Below are 25073 nucleotides of genomic sequence, written 5' to 3'. Positions count from 1 at the left end.
TTAAAGAGAATTTGAGTTCTGTTACAAACACTCAATTGTCTAAGTTTTTAATTTGAGTCTCATGAACAGTAAATTAATTTTCCATTTGAAAGGAAAGTCAGAGAGGATTTGCTTTGTTGCCTTTTCTCTTTCTCTTTGAAAAAACATCTAAGAGTTTGTGGTGCATTTTTTTAGCAGAGTGCACCATCAATAATACTACCATATGTCCAGGGTTTGGCACAACTTTCCTTTCTGGTTTGTGGCCATCTCCTTAACAAGGTCACACAAATTCCAGCAGGTAATGGGTAGTGTGATTTTCAGAGCGAGTCTTATCAAGCTCCTTTAGTCTTTGCTTCCAATGAAGGGCACTCCATTTAACTTACCTCTCCATGCCTCCCTTCCTTGTGATCTCTCTCTACACTTAACATGCAGCAGATAAGCCTCTCAGAACTTCAATTTGCCTGAAAAGGATGTTAACTTTTCTTACAAATTTTTTTTTGTTGTTCATCTGAAATGTTTCTTCATTTTTAAACTTGTTTTGTGGTGTACAGTGCATTAGATATTGAAGTCACTGGGAATGAATCTCCACACAGCAGCCAGACTGGGAAGGAGGAGAATTAGGTGGCACCAGTGGGACTTGAGATCTGGGGTTTATTTCTAGTCTTGCTGACATTTTGCTCAGTGAGCTCTTCCTTCTCCCATCCGTAAAAAAAGAGTGGGCAGGATTTCCATCACTGAAAAACATTTTAGGATGCAGAGATGGAAATTCTAAGAAAAAGATTTTAATTGGATATCTGTTTAAACCTAAAAAAAGTCAGTACTACCTGCACTGTGATGTACCAACATGGTGTTTCAAGGAGTGGAACAAAAGTGAAGCACCAGCTTTGTCTGTGGGATTTCTGTGGGCAATGGGAGGCTGCTGGAGACCCCACATGTTGTGTCTCCATGCTGCCTCTCCTGCACCCTGACCTGGTGAGGAAGGCATGCAGGTAGACGGTCCCCTACAGCACTCCTTGCATGGAGTACAATTTTCACCAAGGCCAGTGCTCCACTGTCTGTTTTAAATTGCCATGGGGACATCTCCTCAGCAGAAGACTGTAATAGACTAGGACTGACCAAAAAGGGGTGTGTGTGTCTGTAAATGTTTTCCCTAAATGCTCCATTTTTGCTGAACAATAAAAGCCAAATTGATTTTGCTTCAAAGCTTTGCTGAATTTTGTGGGCTTGCTTTCAAAAAGAAAGGATGTGTTTGGGTGGGGTTTTGTTTAATTTTTCTGATTTTTTGAAAAGTGCTATACAACCAGATCCTGCCATTTGTGAAGTAGTTGTACACTGAAAATATCCAGTCAGCATTGATTAGCAGTGTTGAGTCAGGTTCTTGTCTTTGTAGAAACAATGTGCACAATTGTGTGCATCTAGGCTGAGCCCAGACTGAAATATCTTTTCAAGCCCTCTCTTGACAACATGCCCTGAAATCAGTAGATAGGCCATTTGTGTAATTAGACCTCAAGGTAGCTGATGAAGAAACCAGGAAAGATGTGTGAAGGAGCTGGCTCACAGCTACAGCAGAGCCTGGTATCATGATCTGGAGTAGGACAAAGTGGTGCTGTGATTGAGCTCTTCTGCCTTCAAACAGCTCCACTTTCCCCAGTACCTCCTAGACCAGCAGCTCACAGATTTTAGCCACTTATTTTCTGAAGGGGCCCTCAATGTCTGTAGGGAGTTGAAGCTAAACCACATTTCATGCCTTCTCGTTGGGAACGCCTGTTGTCAACAATGGATCGTTGTCACAGTCTAGAAAATGCTGGTGTCGTGATGAGAAACAAGTGCCTTGCTATGTGTGCCGTGGTACATGCCATCGAGAAAAGCACTTGGTTTATTCCAGTAAAGCTCTGATTCAAGGGATACTGAAGAAATGTCTATTCCACATTAAAAAAAAAAATAGAATGTATGTGGGCTGCTCTGTTTTTGAAAACTTACACACATTTTTTCCTCTATTAAATTGCTTCCTGGTGATGGAAATGTCTGAGATTTTTTTTTCCTACTGCATCTACTTTCCTTTAGCTTGCACACCCCTGAGGTAATTAGTGTAGGTTAAAATTTACATAACTGACTTAGGGGTTTTGCAAATAGGAAAGATGGAAATTTATTCAAGGTGGTGAATAATTCATTTTAAAGCAAGTTTCCTGTTTTTTTAATCATGTAGAAGATGTATTACAGACTCATAGAGGTTTTCTGAATAGGACCTTGAGCACTGAATTTTTGATATATTTTTTTCTTAGTATAGGTAAAGAAATATTAACCATGACTCATTGCACTTTTCCTGTTCAATAAGATTTGAATAAACTTAACAAATTTATTAGGTAGATGATAGAGCTTTTTAAAAATTATCATGACACACTGTGACAAATATTTTACTAGGATCCAGAAGAAATAGTTTTAAATCATATTCCTATTGCCACTTCAGAGCCAGAGATGGAAAACAGTGCAGTTCATACAGAGAAGCCTGATTCATATTTTCTTTTGAATATTCATTATCTAATTAAGATTAGGAAGATAAACGAGGGGATTGGACAGCTGTGAGAGTCTGGTAATAAAATAAATTTTTTTAAAGAAAACTTCTGTACTACTGGCTCAGTATAAACCTGGAGTGGTAATGTCTGAATGTTGTTACAATGTTATGGCTGCTTGATATTTTACATGAAGTGGATTTGCTATTTCATTTTATTTCTTAATCTAAGTACTCACCTCAAAAATAGCTTTCACAGACATCACCAAGAGTTATGTCCAGGAGAAAAACCGTGAAACAAACACTATTCCAACTTTCTGAACTTTGGCTTTAACTGCCTCTGCCCAAAACTTGAGACCTCTTGCCATGTTCCCTGGTGACTGCAGCCTGTTGGGCTGTGGGAAGTGTCACAGGATGGCTCTGACGGCCCTAACCAGACAGTGACCAGCTCTGCTGGAGCAGAACTCCAGAGCAGAGCCAGCTCCCAGCCCTTCCTGGGGAAGTGGCGTAGGTGGTGATTTACCAGCCTGGCGAAGAAAATCAGTGCCAGTAGGGATGGGAGAGAAACGGGTCCTGCACTAGAGAGTTCTAGTAAATTTTAACCAAAAGCTGTCCAGGAGCAGGAGGTCTTGATTCTCACCAGCAGAGGGGCAGTGGTGAAGAAGCATTGCCCATGACACAATTGCAATATGGAAAATTGGAAGGTCTCATTTTGAGCTAGTTCAGTCATACCACCTTTGTAATTGTTTGTGTGTGATTCTTGACCTGGAGGATTTATTGCGTCCATCTGAGGAAAGCTGTTGGGACTGCCAACAAATCCCACTGTTCTTTAAGGCAACCATGTTGTCTCTGCTTTAATTTTACAGTGTTAAAAAAGTTACATTAAAAGCTACATGCACAGGCTTTTATTGTTTTTGTCTGGTTTTACACTCTGACAATTTTAATTTTGGAAATAAGTAGGATGCTTTGCATTAGTCTTCAACAGACATCTCCATGCTTCCTTGAAAACAGCCAGAAATTTGTCAAAAAATTTAAGAGATTTGGAAGAAAGAAGAGACTTTAACAGCCAGATATGGAGCCCTGATGGGGAGTTTTTCTCCACTGACTGTTGCATTGTCTCCCTATCAAAATGAATTTTTGCCCTTGAGGCTTGATGAGAGTAGAAGTGGAGCATAGTTTCACACTGTTTAGATGACAGTCTAGGGCACACAGTAGGATGCCTTCTTCTGTGTTGGTAGTGTTGTATTCACATTTTATGTTGGTTTGAGGGACACCCAGTAGAAGATCCAGACATGACAAATGCCCTTGAATGCTCAGCAAGATCTCTGAACAGTGCAGGTCATAGGGAAGAATTTTGTTTTCGTGAGTGTACAACCCTCAGCAGTTATTATGAATTTTTGCATGGAGATCACATCCTAATATATGCTGATGCTAGCTTCTAGATGGAAAGACTTTTTTCAGCTTGCTGTGCAGGGGAAAAATAACTTCAAGCCCTCCAGCTTCATGCTGGAGAGCTGCAGAACTGTTGGGGGAGAGGACTGTGGGTTAGCCTCCCATGTGCTGTAACCTCCAAAAAAATGCCAGTCCTTCTCACCAAACATTTAAAAACTTTTGTGGTAAGACAAGAAAGACATCACGATCTGGAGCAGATTTCAAGCAAGGCTTTAAGATGTGAGTTCTGTGGTCTATACCTAACTGCTTTGTGTGCTGTTTTGTTGTGTGTGTTTATGCAAACACACTTGAATGTATGTATGCTTACATATGACAGTCTGATTAGGTCTTGTAATAATAAGGACTGTAGGACACTACCATGTGCAAATGTACTTTGTACCAAAAAACTTTTAAAACAAGATGAGAGCTCAGTTTCTCTTGGAAATAATGCAGTAAACATGGGAAAACACACAGGGAAAAAAAAGTTATGGAAAAAAAAGTAATAGAGTAACGGTGGCTGAAGTTCCTCATTGCTCCTGAAAAGCTTCAACCAGGAGACCTAAGGCAAGCCTTTGGAAAATCGCACATTTATAGCTTTTATTTCCGTGTTATTTCTGTACACTTGGAAATAAATTCTGATTTTTCTTTTTCTTCTTGGCATGTGGGACTCAAAGCACAAGGGAGCTTCTCACCACAAGAAACAAAAGTGGAGAGCCAGGATTCATGAACTCTTTCAAAGGTATGTCAGATAAAGGCTACTTTGTAATTCCATCTAGTGCGCCTTCCTTCTAAAGATCTTTCAGTTCTTTACAGATACTAATGAAGGGAACTTCTCCCAGACAAAGGACCTCAGGACTAGAAAAATTAAGCCTATGGATTTGAAAGAGGTCTCTGTTTTGGATTACCTCTGTTTTCAGATACCCAGCTTGGACTGTAGCTTTTAAGTGCTACACACAGTGCACTTCAAAAGAAGACCAAATGGCTTGTCCCAGCATCCTTCATCCTTGCCTCTGAATTAGTCTTAAAAAGTGAAGGAAATAGGAATTGGAGCAAAGTTTTTGTGATCAGTGACCTTCAGATAAATACATGCATCAAATTACCTCTAAAGAAATGAACAGACAAAATAAAAATCCTCATGAATAGAGCAAAGGAAGCCATGTTCTGCTGTGACAGCTGATGAGCATGCTGCTGAGCACAAAAAGAGGCCTAACTTCACTGAATAAATTATTGTCTTCAATCTCATACTCAGAGAAAGGAGAAAAATGGTGCAACTAGGAGAGATCAAATGTGGTTATTTAAATGTTTGATGTTCAGTAATGAAAACTGTTTACCTTCATAATTGTGTATTAGCAGCTAATAAAGGCAATAGATACAGTAGTTTAAAAGTAATAAAATCAACAACAAAGTGTATTTAATTTTAAATTGAATTGCAAGCAAATGAGTGTCCTAATGAACCCCTGTGTCAATGCAACCCTAACCAAATTAAGTGAAATAATTTCCATCATGAGAAGTGCAGTAAGTACAAAGTTCCAAACAACTTCTCTCCTTGAGAATGCTTTAACTTCTCTGATGTTTCAGATCTATGAGTTAGTTACAGCCATTAAAGAGTCATCTTTTTTTATACTTCTGTTCAGAACAGCTAGACCCAAGTTGATGTGATTAAAGCTCAGGGATAAAACTTCAGATATGGTTGACCCTGTGCTTCACGTGTTCACTTCTTAGCACTTGAATCTTATCCTTATTTCTCGTCAGTCCTGGCTTGGGCAAAATTTCTATGTATTTCATTGCCACTAGCATCCATGCAGACCTTCCAGCTGATTCAGTTATTGCTTGGGAATTTATGTGATACAATTCTAATGTAGAGGAATCTGGAAAACAGTTCAGCTATGAAGTAGTGGTAATTTTGCTGGTAATATGTAAATATGGCCATATTCAAAAGAAAAGAAATAGGCAAGGTCTGAATAGAAACGGATTTCTGAATAGAAACTGATTTGTAGCGGTGTCCTATGATCTTGGGGGGCAGGAGCATCTGTTTCAGAAGAGGGGAATTTGAAACATATGTTACCTAAGCAGTATGCATGCATGAGTTTGGGATGTTTAGCATGACTGTAATTTTCTTAATGAAAAAACATGTTGCATGTTAATCTTTACAAATGCAGAGACATCTCATGTAACCTAGCATGCAAAGGAGGAAAATGGGAATGATGGCACTGGTATTGAATTTTTCAAAAGCAAGTTAGAAAATACTTAAGGAATGTTTCAGAAATGTAGTCCAGAGATATGGTGTTGATTTTGAGTCTTGATTCTTCTCTTTCTCTTTCTTTTTTTTTTTTTTTTCTTTTTTTTTTTTTTTTGTTTGACTGAACACCAAGTGATAGCATTTTCTTTTGTGGCTAAAGACCTAACAGATTGCTTGGGAACCTAAGGCAGCCTCTTCTCTGATGCCTGTGTTGTAGACATCCCAGTCAATCCTGCATTGCAAATGCACCTGATGCCGTGGTTTTTCCTTCCTCTCAGGAAGCTGCAGAGAGTTCCCTGGAACTCCAGCATGGCTCAGGGCCAGCCCAGAACCATGAATAGCCTGCTTAGCCTCCATCCACTGAGACCCACCGTGTCTTTGTCTGTGCCTGCCCTGGCTCCACCTGCAAGTGTGGCTGGAATATCACCAGCACTGGTGTGACTGACTGACCCTCCCTGGCCTCCTAAAGCACGTTGTGGAAGAAAGAGCTGATGTGTTTTGAAGCCAGCAGAGCATCTACAGATGTTTTTACTTAGGGTCAATAATATTTAGATGCTGATGACACTTAGGAACAGAGGAATTACTCATGGTTCTGTGTCTGTTGAAAAATGGGATGGGATTGCCAAAGCATGCAGCTTTATAGTGCTCATTGTAAATGACTTAGTTTTGCATTTGCTCCTGCTGTGTTCTAGGAATGAGGTTTTCTCCATAGAGTTCTGTGCCTTTTGTGTATCCTGTGGACTAAAAAGGGCAGCCTGTGCCTTTTGTGCATCCTGCGGACTAAGAAGGGCAGCATTGGGTTATCCAGTGTTGGGCTATTCTTGCACTATTTGCTGATATTCTGTGTTGCTATAGTGACCTTTCTTCAAAAACAAAAACCCAACAACTTTGAGTTTATGTATTACCCCCACCAAATAACTTTAAATACAAAAGAAGTTAACATGCGAACAACAAGGAAGGTTCTGTGGTTCACATATACCTGAAAGTTTGTGTATGTGCATATATATAATTTGTATATAGAGCTTTTTTCCTGTATATATTCTGAAGATGTATAAATTATGTAAGATATATATATAAAATTACAAGACTTTTTTTGAAAAAAAAACCCCAAAACAAAAAAGTAAAATTTTTAAAAACAGAATTAATTATTTTTAGTGGTTTTGAGCAACCTAGGTCCCAAAGAATCACTGTTTCCAAAAACCTGTCCAGGTTTATTGAAGCTGTCAGTCAGTTTTCAAGGTGGTGACAGAGGCAATGGTTTCCTACTGAAATATTCTTAACCTGGATCCTAAGTCCCAAAGCCAGACAGAGTTGATTACAGACAGGCAGTAAAAGCTGGGGTTCCTTATATTGATCTGTTACACAGACTGACAAATACTGTTTTTTTTTTTTTTTCTTTTTAATGCTGCTTTTTGAAGCCTAGATATTTCTCTGCTTTAGCACATTCCTGTTTCTCCTGGGTACCCTGCAAGTCTTATGGTATGTTCAAGGAAAACATCACACTGTTGTATTTCCAAGAGCAAGTGATTTCTGTGTGTGCATTGTAGTTAATTTCTTTTCCATTCTTCTTCCCTTTCTAACGTCTGCAGAGTAGGAAGTCAGCTACTAAAAACAGAGCAGAGTGGAATTGAGGAAGAAATGGTAGCCAGCTTTGGTAACCTTACAGATGTGAATACTGGATTAAATGGAGCAGCAGGGCCTCATGGGAAGGTGAGATTCTATATGAGCGTTCTTTTCTCTCGTATGAACTGCTAAATCACTGGATATATTGCATTCCATTATTGCCTTTTGTTTTGTTTTGTTTTTTTCTCTTTTCATAGTTTAAGAGGATAAAATTTAACAGGTTTCAAAATATGCTTTCCAGCAAAAGTAACCATATGCTTAAAGAGAATGTCTAAAGCTATTAATGATGAATCATTTGGGCATGGTAAGAGTTCTTCAAAACAGTTTGTCAGTGCTGGCCAAGCAAAGTCTTTCAGCAGGAGATGAGACAGCTATGCCACCATGCAAATGAGACAGGCTTGAAATATGATGAATCTTCTATCTCCTTTTCCTACTCGACTGACACTCGCTTTGAGGAAGGTTGTAAATGCAAGAGAGATTGTGGTATAATTCCTCAGACTGGCGTTTCTGCCCCCCAGTCACTATTCGATTATCTTCCAAATTGCTGTGTTTCAGAGAGATAAAGATTTTTTATGGCTTGCTGACTTGAAACAACCAGAAGAGCCAGAAAAGAGATGGCTAACCGGCCATGCATAGTAATTCCATTGGTAAATGACAAAATCTTTGTTTGTATGACATTTCCAAAGTTACTACAGAAGATGAATCTAAAATACAAAATGTCACATTTGGCATGCAAAACTATCACAATATATTTCAGTATAAAATTCATAGAGGCGTTTAATTTAGAATGTGTTTAATAATGAAGGCTGCCTGCATCAGTAATCCTGCCTTGAGGTTTAAAAAGATTGTCTTATTTATTCATATAATGTTAATTTTTTTATATACGATTCAGAAACCAAAAATATTAAGGTTAAATCTTCATTGTTAATTAAGATTTTCTAATTAAGCTGAAAATAATTGTCATTCAGATTAGTTGTTAAGTATGGTTTGCGTGGAGAAACAAAAGAAGTTTAGCAAATTCAACTGTTTATTTAACTGCTTAATTTAATTCCAGAAGCTTTCTATCTATATGGAAATATGCTATCTCTTCCAAAATAAATCCAAGACAGGATTAAAAAGAGATTATTAGCTACTGTAGGCTTAAACTGTGAGACCACTAAACCTAGTAGTCAACGTAGCCATGTGATTCCTAAGTGTGGAGTGGGTTTTGATATCCAGTTGCATTAAAAGAAGACCTAGCACTAGTCTTTCCTCAAAATAATGCAAGAAATTGATTTCTTGGTGAAAAGAGAAACAGCAATGCTGATTTTAAGCACTATATCATTAGTTACTGCAGAAAGAGTTTTATCCATTCAAATCAACATTGGAGCCTAACTGGAAGTCCCTGTTGTGTGCCGGACCCTGCAGATTGCATTTGGGCAGGACCAAAATATCTTCGGGTACAGTGGGACAGACTCTATTATTTAGCCATTATTCAGGCAAAGTTTGGTAAAGATCATGCCACTGTGCCTGTTCCCCTCCACAAACCTCCATATTGGAAGCTCAGCATACAAGGAAAGCACCAGAAAAGCATTTCCTTGCTAAATATTCTGAAACTCAGACAACATCTTGTCAACATCAAGTGGCAGATGTTTTCTTTTGTCTGGACTTGGAATAAAGGTGCCTGTAGGGAGTTTTTATTAAACGCTACACGTGTTGCACTTTGATTACTATTTTTAAGAGAATCTGATTATGATAATCAGAAGGTGAAAGGATAGTCTGCATGTTACACAGCACTAATAGCTTTGGCAAGGCTTATAATTAGTATAAAAACATGGCCTGCCCTGTCTTTCACTCTGTGCCTGCAGCCTGCTCATCACATCATGTATTGTGCCAGTCTTGAAAAGCATGCTGTATTTTTGAAGGTATTGTTTTCCAGTTAATTCTGCCTCATTATTGTAGGGTAGTGTCTTCTGGTGTCATACTTCACTAGCTCCACCTTCCCCCCAAGGTTGCTGAACATTTTATTAGTAGTATTTGTACTTTTTCTTTTATCTGCCATCTCTATGACTTTTGACCTCCCTAATTGCAGATCCTTCGTAAGCAGTAGGTAATTGCAGGTTGAAAAAGAAGCATGTTGTCTGCTTTTCAGTAGTTATTTTCTGGAAGAAATTTGTCCTTGCTAATTGTACGGTTAAAGTGAGCCCAGCCCAGAGCAGTAACTCTGAGCCTTCTTCCTAGGTTGACTGCTCCAAGATGCCGCAGCCACTAGAAATTCACCTCAGATGCCTGAGGGGAGTCAAAGATAAGGTCCCAAAAGGCCTCTACACTCTCAAAGTTTCTGTCCTCAGCCACTTAGGTGGTGCCTTGGTGGAGTGGCCTGAACTGGAGGAGCAACTTCAGGCCAGGACGACACGGCCTGTTAGTCATGATGGAAACTTCTACAACACTGAAATCTACTTTGGACAAAGTATCCAGACAGTAAGCAACACTTCATAAATATGCTGTCTTTGCTTTGAAAGTTAAAACACATCCGCCTTTCTCCTTTAGGCTTATATATTTAATGCATTCCATCATGTTAATAATTTATTTAATAATTTAAGGTGCAATTTAGGAAGGTGCATTTTTTTCCCCCTAGGTTAACCCTCATCACTCACTTTAAGAGTGCCAAACATACGCTACATCATATAGTGTTGTCAGCTAATTTTAAATTTTACTTTTATTCTCTCTTATCTATGCAGCTTGTCAGCTATGTAATTTGATTTCTGTAAAGTAGCTTTAGAGTAATAAATGAATGAGTGGGTGTATATAAACACATGAATGCCCAAATCCTTCTGTGAGTTTTTAGCTCCATTGACCCCCATTTGCCAAAAAAAGCAGCATTTGGATTATTTTGGAAGGAGCCCAAACACTTGAGGCTCTATTCTGTCTTTTGCAACTGAGGCACACATATTTTCCTGCCTAAGCATGCTGTGCATGGCAGGATTGTTGTGTGTCAGTTGCTCGCTGTTGTAGCTGATGCCTGTTGCTGGTTGGAACACTGGTCTCAGATAAGCTCTCTGGCACATGAAAGCTTCTTTACAGTTTGAAAAACAATCTTCATCTCTCTCAGTGTATTTGGGCTTTGAGGCATTGGTAGAACGAGGAGTCGTTTCTGAATTCAGTTATTTATTTTGTGGTATGACCTGAATGGTAGATTTCCTCCTCCATGTGTTCTGTTGTGTAGACACAGAGCAGACAGACAGCACCTATCCCAAAGAGCTTTCAAATAAAGCAACTTTTATGTGTGGCACTAATGCCTTCAGTTACTTGCAGATAGATTATTTCAGATGTTGGGTTTGTTATACATGAAGTGCTGCTAAGTCACATTTTCTTCTTTTTAATTGTTTATCACCTATAATTGATAATGAGCAGAGTCTGTAAGTACAGCTATTGGTGCAAAAGGAATTGCATGTATAGACAGGGAAACTGTGAATGGGACTTTCACATGATGTTAAAACAAATGCAGGCATCTGTCAGAGAAATCACTGAACTGTGATTCCCTCTCAGGCAGCGTGCACCCATCCAGGTTACTTGCCTTGAAATACTGTCTTGAAAGGAGAAGTCTGGGTGCTAGGGCTGAATGTTTCTAGCATGTCCTGCTTCTTACTCTCAGCATCACATTTCTCCTAGGTCTTTACAGATTTTGCACTTTCAGGTTTGCTTCCAAGTTCTCTTGGAACTTCACGGGGGACATTTAATTAGCATCTTCACCAAACTTCATTTTTAGACTAGTGAACTGGTGTCCAGGAATTGGGCAAGTTCCCTTAAAATACAGGAACAGGAGAAGTTGGATGCAATGACTTTCTGGTAATTCCCTATCTTCATTACTGAGTGATGTACAGCAAAAACCATAATTTTAGTGAACCCTCTCCACCAGCTCATTTTGGAGACACAGGATATGTTGTACCCTGGATGACTCTACCTTTCTGTTCTTCCACCTTGGTAGTGGTTCACAACCTTAAGGTATGTTTGAAAAGAAACCTTTAGTGTATGTGCTATGAGGCAAATTTTAGGCTTCAGATGGTTAGCATCTACCACAAGACTTAGGGTAAGTAGTGAGGTCTTAGTGGTGAGCTCCATGTGAGCATCTGGGTTTGAACAGAATCTTACACGCAGCACTGGTGCACTGGGATATATTATGGTGTGAGAAATAGAAGGGCTCATAAATGAAGAATATGCTTTTGTTTCTACTGGTCAGAATAATAATAGGAGTTCAAGTGTAAACATGGTGAAAATGAAGACATGCATGCTTGATATTGAAGGAAAGCCTAATTTTAACTAATATATTAGAGAAATTGTTCCAGAACACTACATCCTTCCAAAAATAATAACCCTGTCATGTCGGCAAAGTTGGTGTCAGTGTGGGTTACCTGCTGCGTACAGAAAGTGCTGGTCTTGTAAGTTAGAACTGCCTCAGGGCTAGTCTGACTTGCACACCCGACCTTTCAAAAATGTTTTTTGTTCATTAATCAATGTTCTTTGCTCCAGCTTGCCAGCTTCCCCTCTTTCCGCTCCTTCATTGTCCTCCTTTTTAGTTTGTCAACCTACCTCCCCCAGTAACCTCTGGCTACATACTAGACACAGGCTCCTAATAGCTGCAGTTGAATTTTATTTATCCTTCAGTAAGGCCAGACAGTCACACAAGTAATTTATTTTTTTTAAGTTATGCTGAAAGAAACATGTATGAATGCTTTGGATTGTGGTAAAACACGATTGCTGTTTCAAATGACTTTTTACAATTTTATGAATAGCAATGAACCGCATGATCTGAAGGGAACTTGTTTTAGACTCAGCATTTCATGGATATTTCATGTATTTAGTTTATGTAAGTGGGCTTTAGGCTTTGATAGACTAAGTCTGTATGGTTTAGGCAAAGTGAGAGCTGTTCTGAAGTTTCACCTACATTATAAAATGAACTAAATATGAATTTGAGATTAAAAAATTGTGGTGTAGGTTAGCTGGTGGTGAAGAAGCTTTGTTCCTAAAATTCTGATCTATTTTTGCACTGCCAGGTTTTTCTCAGGTGTGGAATTGAAGTTGAGTGAGGAGAGGATAGGACAGGAGATGAGATGCCTACCCTGCATAGAGTAAGGCAGTTATGCAGCTAGGTTGTCCTTGGCAGTGCCTGTACAAATTGGCTGCATCATCTTTACACTAGAACAAGGATTTTACAAGTATAACTTCCTTATTGCTGTCTCATGGTGGCTAAGATCCTACTATAGATAAGACCTAAGCAGTGGGTAATATTTTTTTGATCATGGTGTATTTAAAGCAGTGTTTTACTCCACAGGATTATGTCCCAGTGTTAGTAAATCCAGATTACATTTTTCACCTTAATGATGACTTGAAGAGCACAAAGGAGTTGCAGTATGCAAAAGTTTAATTTCACTTGTAAAAAGAAAGTGCTTAGGTTGTTTTTTTTTTTTCTTATTTTTTTCCTGGCTGGCTTTTCTAAAGTTCAGTAGACATTAAAATAATTGTATGAAACAATTACAACAATAAGAAACAATCTTCACTTTTCAGAATCAAAATATTCATTGGCTTCAATTGAATAAAAATTGGAGTGTCATAAAAATGCTTCTCTTCTTTAAAAAAAACTATTTTCAGCTATAATTTCAATTATCAGGACCAAAATATTTAGTTGAAAATTGCTGACTTTGCCTACAGGGTAGGAACCTTTAAGGAATGTGTCCCTATTTCAAATATTTCCAATTTCTGAAACAGTTCTTTAGAAAAAATATATTGCCTATTAAGTGGAATTTTTATTCAGAATGGGAAGTTCAGATAGGAAATTTCCAGCTATTGTGAAGGGCACTATAAGCCAATGACACTGCCTGCAAGTGACATTTAAAAAAGCATTCATTATGCTGTCCAGTCACCTGGGAAGTCAGTCCAGCACTGCTGAACAGAAACAGGGACCATTGTGTCAGGGCTGAGCTCCCCAAACTGGTTTTTAACCCTGGTCTTTCTGCATCCATTTGTCATCAATCCTTATTCTGTGAGAGCCTCTCAAAACTGGCACTTCAGCAAAAGAGGTGTGAGCTCCACAAGTGTGTAAGCACCAGTTCTACGCATTTTCCCCAACATACCTGGAACATAGGATAGTTCCAGGAATCTGTTCATATGCATGAGAAGATACCATTGCTGACAGAACAGTTCACAGAATTGAGGGTTTTTAAAGAGTATATCAACTGGTTAATATTTATGTATCAGCGCAGCGAGGTACTAGCAATATTATAACAGTAGCTAGGTACCATTTTGTTTTACTTGAGGGAAATTCAATATGAATAAAACAGCAACTTTTCAAACATGACATTTAATCCACTCATGTAAATCATACCAGGAGATCTATTATTCATTATTAAAAGGGCACCATATTTTTATTATACTGAAAATGAAACACAAATGCTGTGAAAAATTTAGTGCCTTTTCCTGAAGTTTCAGGACACTTATCATGCAGTCATCTAGCAGGGGCTGACACTCATTTTAAAGTATAGCTACAAAATTAATAAATTTGAACTCTTTTGCTTGGAAAAAGAGGATGTTCTATTTCACTGAATGAGGGATTTATTATTTATTTAAGCCTTCCTAAATACTTCAGATGGCAAAGTCCTTTGATAATGTTCACATTTGGAGTTAGATTTGTAACGAATAAAGTTCATATCTTTGTTGTTATTAGTCATTTCCAGCATTTTCTTCCCTGAAGTGCATTTTGAAAACTACATATATCAGAAACTGATTAACATGACCTTAGGTATTAATTCTTAAAATATGATGAAACAAACAGTTTCAAGGACATTATTTTCTGTATGTCAGCAGCTGTCTAAGGACTGTGATGCTTTTAATAATTACAAAACAAGGTATCATTAGGAAAAGAAGACCACAAACTTCCCTTTCCCCCCTCCTCCTCCTCCCCTCCTGGTTTATTTTATTCTTGACTGAAAGGCTGGCACAAGTGAAGAACATCTAGCTCTAGGACACTTTATAGGACATAACATAAGAGTTTTATACAATATGAAAAAAGATAGTGCTTGGCAGTGCCAGAGGACTTTCAAAATGAGAGCCACTTAAATTTCCTCTGGATGCAATTATTTGTAGTTGGGATGAAAAGGTGCTACGTGAACCTTTTGGTAAATTCAAGAACTAAGCTTATACAGACACTTGTATTCATTTGAAGACTGCAGTGCTGATGATTTTTTCACAGAGAAGGAACTCATAATAATGCTGCTTTTATTCTGTTTATCTGAATTTGTTTGGGGGAGGTCTGGTCGTTGATTACAATTTGCTAGATCTCTCTGCAACAACTCCTCAAAATGCACATTCTCAGAGCAATTTTACAAAGCTATTACATATTAGAATCTGTTGTGTCTACTTTGTTTAGCACTGTGCGATTTATTTACGTATCTAAAATGTTACTACGTATCCCAAGTTTTGCTTTTTGATGATTAATTTTAGTTACTTTTCACATGTTGTCTGGTCATTGTGCTTCAGTGGAGGTTTTTCTTGGAAACACCTGCTGAATGCTGTATATGTGATGGATCACCTTAAAGTAAAGCAAGCTGCCCAAAAACCTCAGAAATGTGACCTATGTTACAATGCATCATATCTGACTAGAGGAAAGTATGTAGCCTGCTTTGGTAAATCTAGCAGACATATGTTAAACATCAGAAGTGTCTGGGGACAGCATTTTATTTTGGACCACTCCATGGTTTATTCCCCACTTAATTGGAAATTATATCTGTAAGAGAGCTTGACGTGAGCCATAGGATACAATAGTTGTAAAAAAGTCATACATTATCTGGGGCAAACCAGCAGGAAGGCAGAATGTAACCTCTGCCTGTATCTTTAGCTCCACATGAATCCCAAACAACAGAGAACACCAAGAACAAAATTACTGCCAGCCCCAACAAAAAAATTCTGTGATTGGAAAAAAAGAGCATCTCCATGACTCACCAGAGCTGACAGTCTGGAACTGTGAAAAGGAACTTAAACTGTGTTTTGGTCCAGATTTGCAAGCCATGGGAGCCAGCAAAACACCATCAGAAAATGCTTTTATTTTTCTGCCCTAACACACCTGGTTTTAAAGCATTTCACATTTTAAATAATCATCTGTGAGCTCAGGATGAGCAGGGTAGTTGCAAAGCTGTACTACAGAAATGGGAAGAGTACTTTATGCAACCAAAGAACAAAAAGTGGTCTTGCTTAATCATGCAATTTTTAAGCAGAGCACACAAGGAAAAATGATTTTTTTCTCAGAGGTTGCTCTTCCTCTCCTCTTCTGGACTAAGAATTGGACTATCCAGGAAATGCTGAAGGAGCATGAACTCCAGATTGTCACTGCTTCCCTTGTGAAGTGAGTGTTGCTGCATCCCTGGCTGGACTGAAGCCTATGGTTGAACAGACTGCTACCTGAGGTGTGATGAGGAATCCAGAACAGCATCAGGGAAGAGACATGAGAGGGAGCAGCTGCTGGACCAAGAAAGAGAGGAAAGCTGCCTGCTCCTCCTCCAGAGCCTGGGGCAGGCAGAGCGGCACTGCTGCGTGACTCAGCCCTGCATGCCGAGCGAGCCACGTCTTCATGAGACTCCTTGGCTCCAAGTGGTTTCTGGGCAAAGTATGTGTCCTCTTGACACAAAAGAAATAAACTTTGCTGCATTGTGTCTGTAGTCCATGTTATCCTGGGAAACTCATGCTCTGACTGTGCTGAAATCAGTCTCAGGGATAAATAAGTGAAATGGGAGTGTCAGAAGAATGAACTGGGGTTCCTGCTTCCCTCTCACAAAGACAGCTTCTCCCTCACAAGATGAGGTCAGAATCCACCCAGGCCAGTATATCACCAGAAGCACTCGGGGAGGCAGGAGCTGGATGTACCATACATTACTACTCCCTGCTGGTCCAAGAGCAGAAAAGAATTAGCAGCAGATGTGCCAGGACAATTAGCAACAGATGCAGAGGCTAAAGCTCACAGAATGCAAACATTACTCCTCTATATTAGGGAAGATAAAAGGCCAGATTCTGGTGCTCTGGTGTAAGGTACTTGTGCATGAGATGCTGCTGGAGCTAACCATGGGCTGAGTTATCACTCCTAGAGGAGAGGCAGGCAATGGGGACTTGTCTCTTGTTCTGGTAGCATGGAGGAGGGCAAGTGTTTGCATTGGGGCACTCAGTGCGGCTCTGGGAAGACGCTGGGGTGCTTCGGCACAGCGTGCCGGGAGGAATCCTGCTCTCTGCCACTGCTGAAAGCAGTGAATAAATTGCCAATTTACAAATACTGCTGCCCTGTGCTTCTGGCAGATCATGAGCCTGAGCTTGTGTGCTGTGGCCCAACAGCTTCTTGTCCATAGTCTACTGCTGTCAAGGAGGCTAGGTGCCAGGAAAGATGGAGTTACTGCTTAAAGACCTGCAAGCTGCACAGAGAGGAGTCAGGGAGTCATTTTACCTGTGCCAGGGTTGAAAGGCCTATTCTCTTAGAGAACGGGGAAAAAAAATTGTGGGGGAATTAATGATATGTCACTGTATGGTCCTCCTCTGATTTGTGTGTTATTTTGTATTCAGATACCTGTTTGAAGACAGGCAGTGATGGAAAGCTGGGTAAATAAGTTTTCAGCTATTCCAGAACATTCTGGTGATAGATAGGGACTTTTGGAAAAACCCTAATAACACGATATTTTATTTTTACTTCAGTCCAGGTTTCTATTTCCTCCCCTCTGGCCTTTTATAAATTTCAGAGTTACACCAACACTTCCTAAGAATGCCCTTCTCCCTGCCTGTATGTTGGCCTTGCACATAAACAGGGACAGCTTGAAATCTGGTTGTGAAAGCTCCCCTTTAATTGGGTAATAACAGCCTCATCTCCAGCACTATTCATTTGACATAGTAAACTAATTGTTCTTTGTTAATGGTGGGAGCTGTTTCCTATTTAAAAGGTTTGCTACCTGTGTTTTACACCAGTGATATTCATATGCTGCTGTTTTCATAATCAGAAATGGGCTGTTAGTTTATATGGCATTTTTCAAGATTCTTCTCTATAACAAGTAAATATTGAATTGCCTTTGCATATTTTAATTCACCTTAATCTGCTTGAGTTGTATTGGTTAAATTTTTGTGTGATATGAATTAACTAGTGTGACTTTTGTGCATTTTTTTTTCTAAATTGAAACCATTTGAAGGTGCAGAGGAAAGAAGAAAAAGTTTATTTCTTCTTGGACAAGGTTAAAGCCAGACAAAAGTAAGTCAGACAAAAACCCCCAAAAGCTCTCACTGGATATGTTTATTGAAATATTCAAATAGAATCCATTCTCTCTATAGAGTGAAACTGTGGTGGCATATGGGGAAGTAAGATATATTACAATAAAACTGATATAAAACAGTTGAATTTAGAAATAGTGGCAGGAGATAATTTTAGTTCATTATGATTTAATTCAATTAAATGCAACACTGTTAACTGCAGACTAAGAAGTATTACTTGTGCCTGTGCAGGCACACACAAGCATTATTTATTCTCTGCCGCATCTCTCTTTGCAGAAGAAATTACACCAGTAAAAGGGGGGTGCTCGATGCTTTCATAGCACTGTAAAACTCTCTATACCTCACAGACTTCAGTGGCAATTTGACTTGAGCAAGAAGAAACATTGAGGTAAGGTGGTGGAGAATAGCCCCCTCAAAACCCAGGAAGATGTCCTTAGGTAGTATATGCTCTTTGAATGTCAACAATGTTGGTGTAGGCTTGTGGATTAATTTACCAGATAGTGCCTCAAATGAGGCTGGCACCAGCAGGGAAAATATAACTGCTAATTTTATTTCTTTTCCTTCAGAACCAAAAAAATCCATCAGAACAAAATGTTCAGTTTGAGCTGCCTGTGCCTTGTCTATCCCAGGCACTGCTCTGAGTCTCCTGAAGGAGAGAAGTTACTGATCCCTGTCTTCCTCCTCCAGTTACCTGAGCTGTTCCCTGCTCTGTACCTGAGCACAACAGCTCAGACCCACAAAGGCATTCAAGGTCCGTGGTTTTCAATCGGAGCTATCTGCCTAAATGCCTCTGTGCATCCGTGCCTAAGGGCCATGCTGGCCATGTCCCAAATCCCAGCTCAGGCTCACAGCCGAGGACGAGGCTAATGAAGGGCAGGTGGCACAGGACTCAGCTCTCTCCTCTCTCCCAGGGCTTTCTGATCCTGCGGGTGTGGGATGGTGAGCTGAGAGTGTGTTTGTTGTGGCAGTGGGAAAAGGTTTAGCATGGACCCAAAGGCACCTGCATGAATGCTTGGTGTGATGGCATAGAGTAACAGGTAGAAGCTTGGCTGGGATTTTTGTATGGATTCAACAGAAAGAAGTTTTTTATTTGTCAGGTATGTTTTATTTGACTGTGTAAGCTGTGTGACACTGTCCTACCTGGGTCAGGCACCCAGTGCTCGTGCTTAAGGACTCCCTATAGTCTTACAGCCTCAGACCCTGTAGCAGATGGGTGTATTATAAAGTCCTTGCTTATGTTTCATGATTATGTGTTTCCATCATGGCATGGTTTAAACATCCAGCTCCTGTAGCTGCAAACAAAAAGATGCTTCCAGTCCCAAAGAGCGAGTCTGCAGTTTAAATCTAGGATAAAATCTTACAGCGAATGAACAATAACTGTGAACCAGAAACAAAGAAATAAAATTTTAATAGTGACAGTGATTACCCTTACACAAGCTGCTTGACCACTGTCTGTTTATTTGTAAGCTATCAGAAGAGCATATACTGTTGAATTCTTAAGACAAGAGTCAGCCTGGGAAGCAAGAGAGAAACTGAAAAGGGGGCTGTGATAGAGCAGTGATTTCATCTGTGAGTGGTTTGGGATTGTGTGATATTGCAGGTAACTGTCTTTGATCACAGCCTTATAACCATCACCTTTAATTTGTAGAACAGAGGTTACTATCTAGCACCCAGCTAGCCAAATGAAATGTATGGCTTGATTAAGGATCTCTTTTGTCAGTAATTTGTGCCTAATGTTTTTAGCTTTCCCACGGGCAGTTACAGAAAATGGTAAATCTGGTTTAAATGAAACCTGATACTGTTAATGGTTTAATAGCAGCTGCCACAGGGTTATGGCATTTTTCAACAGATGCTTCTGTTTCATTTTAAGCCTAAACTAAGTCTTAGAATATATTTACATAATTAATATAAAGTACATGTACATAATAATGACAATATTTATAATTTTAAAATATTTCCTTAAATGACTTTGCTGTTATCTAATCACAATATAAAACTTGAAAAAGGAAGGCATATTATTAGAAATAATAATTTATATTCACTTCTTCAAAAGAAGTTGTAGATGCAGCACGACTGTGAGCACTTGTCATCTCCTAACATGGCAGTTATTAGTGTAGGCAAATCCCTTGCTGCTTCAGAAAAAGAGACGAAAAGCTTTGCTGCACCTGGGTTATGCTTGTTATCTTACCTACTGTTCAGTCAGGAGTATAAAAGAAGTGATGTTTCTATTGAAGTATATGCATCAAGAAAGAGCTGTGTTGAGGTGTGTACTTATAAACAGAAATATTTGAAGCAGTAAAGATTTGTGGATGATTATTGGTTGCACAATGTTGTCTGATTGAGGAAGTCCCCGCTAATTTAAGAAGACTTTGGCATTTTAGGCTGTTCATAGTGAGTGATTGGTTTGAATGGATCTCTTGTATTTGGAGGTCTTATTCTTGACTTCCAAGAAGTACTGAGGGTGTATCCTACAGGATATTCAGAGTGAGAAGATGCTGCTGTATATTGTGGCCTTCTACAAGTATGTGTCTGTTCACAGTGAGGAGAGAAGGAGAAAAGGCTCCTCTTTCTCTGCCTTGCCTGGAAGGCAAGGTAATGTTGAACAAGCAAGTGTACCAAGGCATTTGTTGCTATGAACTGTGAAGACTGAAATGGGAATGGTAAAACATGAAAAACATGCAAATAACAGAAAATTGTCTCTATTAAAGAAGCATCCAAGATTGTTTATTTAAGAGATTAGGCAGTCACAGTTCTCTCAGGAGAATGTGTAGGAGCAGTGGTGAAGCAGATGTTACACTGTGTGAGGGGCGTAGCTGATGTATTTGCTCCCCTTGTCCCCAAGGTGACTACCCTTCGTAGCTGTTAGCCTGGGTACAATGGCAATCATCTTCTGTGTTCTCGCATTTGTGGAGGTTTTGTTTTATTTGTCCTTTTGAATGTATTAGAATTGTTCAACAGCACCTGGGTCAATGCCCACTTTAATTAATGAAAACAGTTAAAAATGTGGCGTAGGACCAAATTTCTTTTTCTTTGTGTTTACCCTTCTTTCTTCTGTACCCACCAAAATCCTACAGATGGATTTACATAAGTTCATTAAGTCAGAGTGTTTCTTCACCACTAGATTTCAAGTCTTTGCTATGGAAACCCAATTGCTTCAGGCCCTAAGGCATTGGCAACCCTCTTCCACACCTCCAAGCTGCTCAGAAGAATATCTTTACCTATCTTATGAAAAGTGTAAACTGTGTTTGCCAGTTCTCTGTGAGAACTTTTTACCTTAAAATCCTTTTAAACCCTACACTGAGGTTCACAAACTTTTCACTCAGAGCTTTAATTCAAAGGAAGAAAGCTATTAAGTACCAACATCGTTCCCACAACTGGGTGGAGAAGAGTTTGTGACTCAGTGAGGAGCAAGTTTGCAAGTGTTCTTATTGGGTGTTTGGATGAACTTTCCAAAGCTGCTGCAAAACTAATCCAGTGGTGAATCTCAGCAAGCCCTCACAGGGACACCTCGGATTTCCAAGCTGGTTTGTTATTCTCTCTTAAAGATTTCTAGTGGTAATGTTTTTCCACCACTGGTAAATAAAGACAGAATATGAATGCTTTCTGAAAGCAAAGGGGGAAAGAAAAGAAATCATAAAATAACCGTACTAGAAAAAGCACAGCATTTTTTGTTGGAGTGGAAAATTGTTCAAATATACGATTTTTGGGAAGAATTGTTAATTGTTTTAGCGTGCAAAATTGGACCAAAGGTATGTTGTTTGTAGAGCTTTATATGATAAAAGAAAGTCAGTTCCCTTGTGATTTTTTGGTAACAAATAAATCTTTCTTTCTCCTTTTCTAGGTTCTACCACATAGAAAAGCTGTGCAACCAGGCATGGTACTCCTCTTTGAACTCTTCCTTCTTCGTGGCACCTATACCTGGATTGATCGAGAAGTGGGATGGGGAGCTTTTCCCTTATGTGATAACAATTTTAATGCTTTGGAGGGAAAATTTAAATGTCCCTTCCTCAGAGGACATTATGACTCCAAAATTGACCGATTCAAAAAAATTGAAAATTTTATTTCTCAGGACTTGGATCACTGGTTATGCAATCTCTACTTTCAGGTTTGTATTTTAAAAAATTGTTTCGTTTTCTCTATATTTTTCTTTTTATTCTGAAATTGGATTGTGGCTCATCTCCCATTTACTGGGATGTCTGCTTTAATCAGTAAGCATAGGGAAGAAATACATGGGAAAATTATATGGGAGAAAAGTGTAGTAAACAGAGTACAGAGAAGCAAGAACTTCCTAAAATTCTTATAACAGCATCTTGGACTGCTGGGCTTCATAAACAGTGTACAACAAGCATGTTCTGGCTTTGTGGAATTCTAAACTACTTTTTTTTTCTTTTTCTTTCTCTTCCTAGATTATTAAACTACCACAGGATTCAGATAAGCAAAATAACCATGGTATGCATGTTCATCTACCACCTGAACCTTTGTATTCAAGCACTGCCGAAAAGAATGGTATGTCAGAAAATACTGTACAGTCTGGACCACAAGGTGATGGATTCAAACTTTGATGTTTACATTCAGGCTCTCGCTGGATCAACCCATAGATTCATTTCAATGTTGGCTAGTCATTATCATTCTTGTGAAGCTAGATTTTCATCAGTCAGATGTGGGTCCAACATGTGTTATAGCAGGAATACTCTGACTCTTTTTATTAAGGTGGTTTAACTTTGTTTTCAGATGTGAACAGTTCAAACCAGCCTCATTGATGAGGATGGAATGGCCATGCTGGCCTGTCCTTAAGGCTGAATAATGCTTGGAATGTCACAGCAATAACAGTTCAGCTGTTTATGGCTCCAAGCTTACAGGAAGAGAAAAGAAAAAGATGCTTTTTTGTGTACTTCTGGAAGAACTGTAGCACCTCCCTGGGCTACAACAAGGACTTCAGATTTGGCAGGGAGATAGTTCTGACATCAGAGGCATGCCTTATGCTACTCCTCTGAAATTCTGTTAAGATTCAATCAAGTGATAACCCATAGGAAGGACAATTATCATTTGCTTGTGTACAGCAGACTTCCCCAGAAGCTTTCTCAAAAAATCACTGAATGTTCTTTTTAAACTGATCCTCCCTGGCCTCTGTGAACCTTCTGATGCAGCTACACTGAGGACACAACTGACCATATTGCAATGGACTCACAAATTGCTCCTCTACTGGTAGAAATCCAGTAATGAGAAGAATTGTAGGATGCTACTGTTGTTCTTTTCCTTTTTCAGCACATGGCATGAGACTTCCATGAACAAAAAGAATTCATTTTTGCTATACAGATATTTCTATATTCCCTCTTGTTTAATGAACTGAAGCATTCAGTCAACTCATAGATTGTAGTGTATGTGTGAGTATTATGTACAGATCTAAAGCAGGGAATTATTTATTCAGGACAGAAGTTCCTTCAGCATTTGAGAACAGCCGTAGTGATGCACTGTAGAGGGCACAGGAGGATAAAGAAGAGGCTATGGAAAGGAAAGAAAGAACACATAAGCAATAATCATTTAGCATGGTAAATGGGCAGATCAGGTTGGAAGCATAACTTGAAAAGAGTCCAGGAGAAGTATTTTTCAGACAGTTAGTGGTGATTTAAAAGATAAAGAAAATTAGGTTTGCCATGAGATGCTTTTAGGCTAAGCAGCAACTGCACTGTGATCAAAAGGCTTTTATATAACCACCCTGATAAGAGAAGCATGGAGGTGTAAACATACACTATACATAGGATTAAAGTCTTTTTTGTTGTCATATATCTTCTACATATCTGCTAAGTTGCTTTGAGAGGCAGAAAACCATGAATAGCGGATCCAAAATGTAGAATGGCGGACAACACTTATCAGCAGTGAAAATTATGGACAAACTCTTAATGGACCAAACTTGTTTGGTCCCACCATCAATCTTCACATGCGTTTGGAACTGCACATAGAGGATCCAGCTAAATATGTCATGCTTTCTGGAAACACTTGGAAAAACTCATGATGCTCAGTTTGAAAAGTCAAGAAAGACATGTTTTTACGAACCGAAAAAGAGCATTAGTGTATGTCCTCTTTTGCATGTAGACCTCTGAAATTTTCCGATAAGGCGATTATGGAAGATCTGGAATTTTCCTGCCAAACAGATTTGCACAAACTAAACTTTTAGGGGTAATTTTTGATATTGCTTATATTTATTTATTTTTCTTGGAGCGTTCTTTAAAGACATTATTAGCTGCCAATATCCCCCATGGCTTTGTTTTTTAATGTATCTGTGCAGTGCTACAGTATGCTGTTTCTGCTGGTGATATGTTGCTAAGAGATTTAATAATGGGTAAACAAACACAACATGTGGTAATCCTTTTCAAATTAAAAGTTTATTAAATGCTAGCTTGATGACTTTCTGCCTATTTACAATTAAAGGAACAAACCTTAGAGAACTGGAGGTCACGTGGTGAAAATCACAACCAACATTTTCAGCAGAAAAATGTGTTTATGATCTGTGGCAAACTGTGGCACACTGATATGTCCTATAAATTCAGTATTATATCTGTTAAGCCACCAAAAACTGGGGTAGGGACGGGAAAGCTCTGTTAGAGTGACATTAAGGTTGAGACACAAACCAGAGAAAGCAAGAACAGTCTAAATGAAGACGGGTGCTCTGAAACTCACTCTACTGCAGTAGTCTAAATAGTGAGTGATCTTATATATCAATACCATATGTGGTGCTGCAACATATAAGAGAAATAAAGCAGGTTAGGAGACGGTGTTTTAGCCTTCACTTCAAGTTTGTCTTGGTTTTAGAAGCTTAAAACAGAACCTTCATATTATTTCCATTAACTCCAGGCTACATTATTCTTTTAAGCTACAGCTCCATGTAGGGCTAGGTAAAGCTCTTCTCCTGCTGCACAGGCTCTCTGGTCCTAGAGCACAGTGCAGGGAAATGCAACATAATGCCTCCCATTCTACCTCCTTTGCAGATCAAAGATGCACATTATCAGATCTGGCATGTCTCTT

The 25073-nt window shown here is 39.1% G+C and overlaps 1 protein-coding gene across 1 annotated transcript in view; it reads left to right on the top strand.

Annotated features, from left to right (window-relative positions):
- The window catches only part of OFCC1 (orofacial cleft 1 candidate 1), a 158291-nt gene that overhangs the window by 35442 nt on the left and 97776 nt on the right, over positions 1-25073 (top strand). Inside the window, exons 7-10 of the mRNA XM_014308603.1 lie at positions 10002-10241; positions 21780-21799; positions 21892-21984; positions 22457-22556. Coding sequence (XP_014164078.1) covers positions 10002-10241; positions 21780-21799; positions 21892-21984; positions 22457-22556 — 453 coding nt within the window. The remainder of the gene's footprint in view (positions 1-10001; positions 10242-21779; positions 21800-21891; positions 21985-22456; positions 22557-25073) is intronic.

This window comes from Geospiza fortis, unplaced genomic scaffold (assembly GCF_000277835.1).
Source record: "Geospiza fortis unplaced genomic scaffold, GeoFor_1.0 scaffold219, whole genome shotgun sequence".
Lineage (NCBI taxonomy): Eukaryota > Metazoa > Chordata > Aves > Passeriformes > Thraupidae > Geospiza > Geospiza fortis.
Note: the sequence above shows the minus strand (reverse complement) of the source record. Positions and strands in the feature narration are given on the sequence as shown.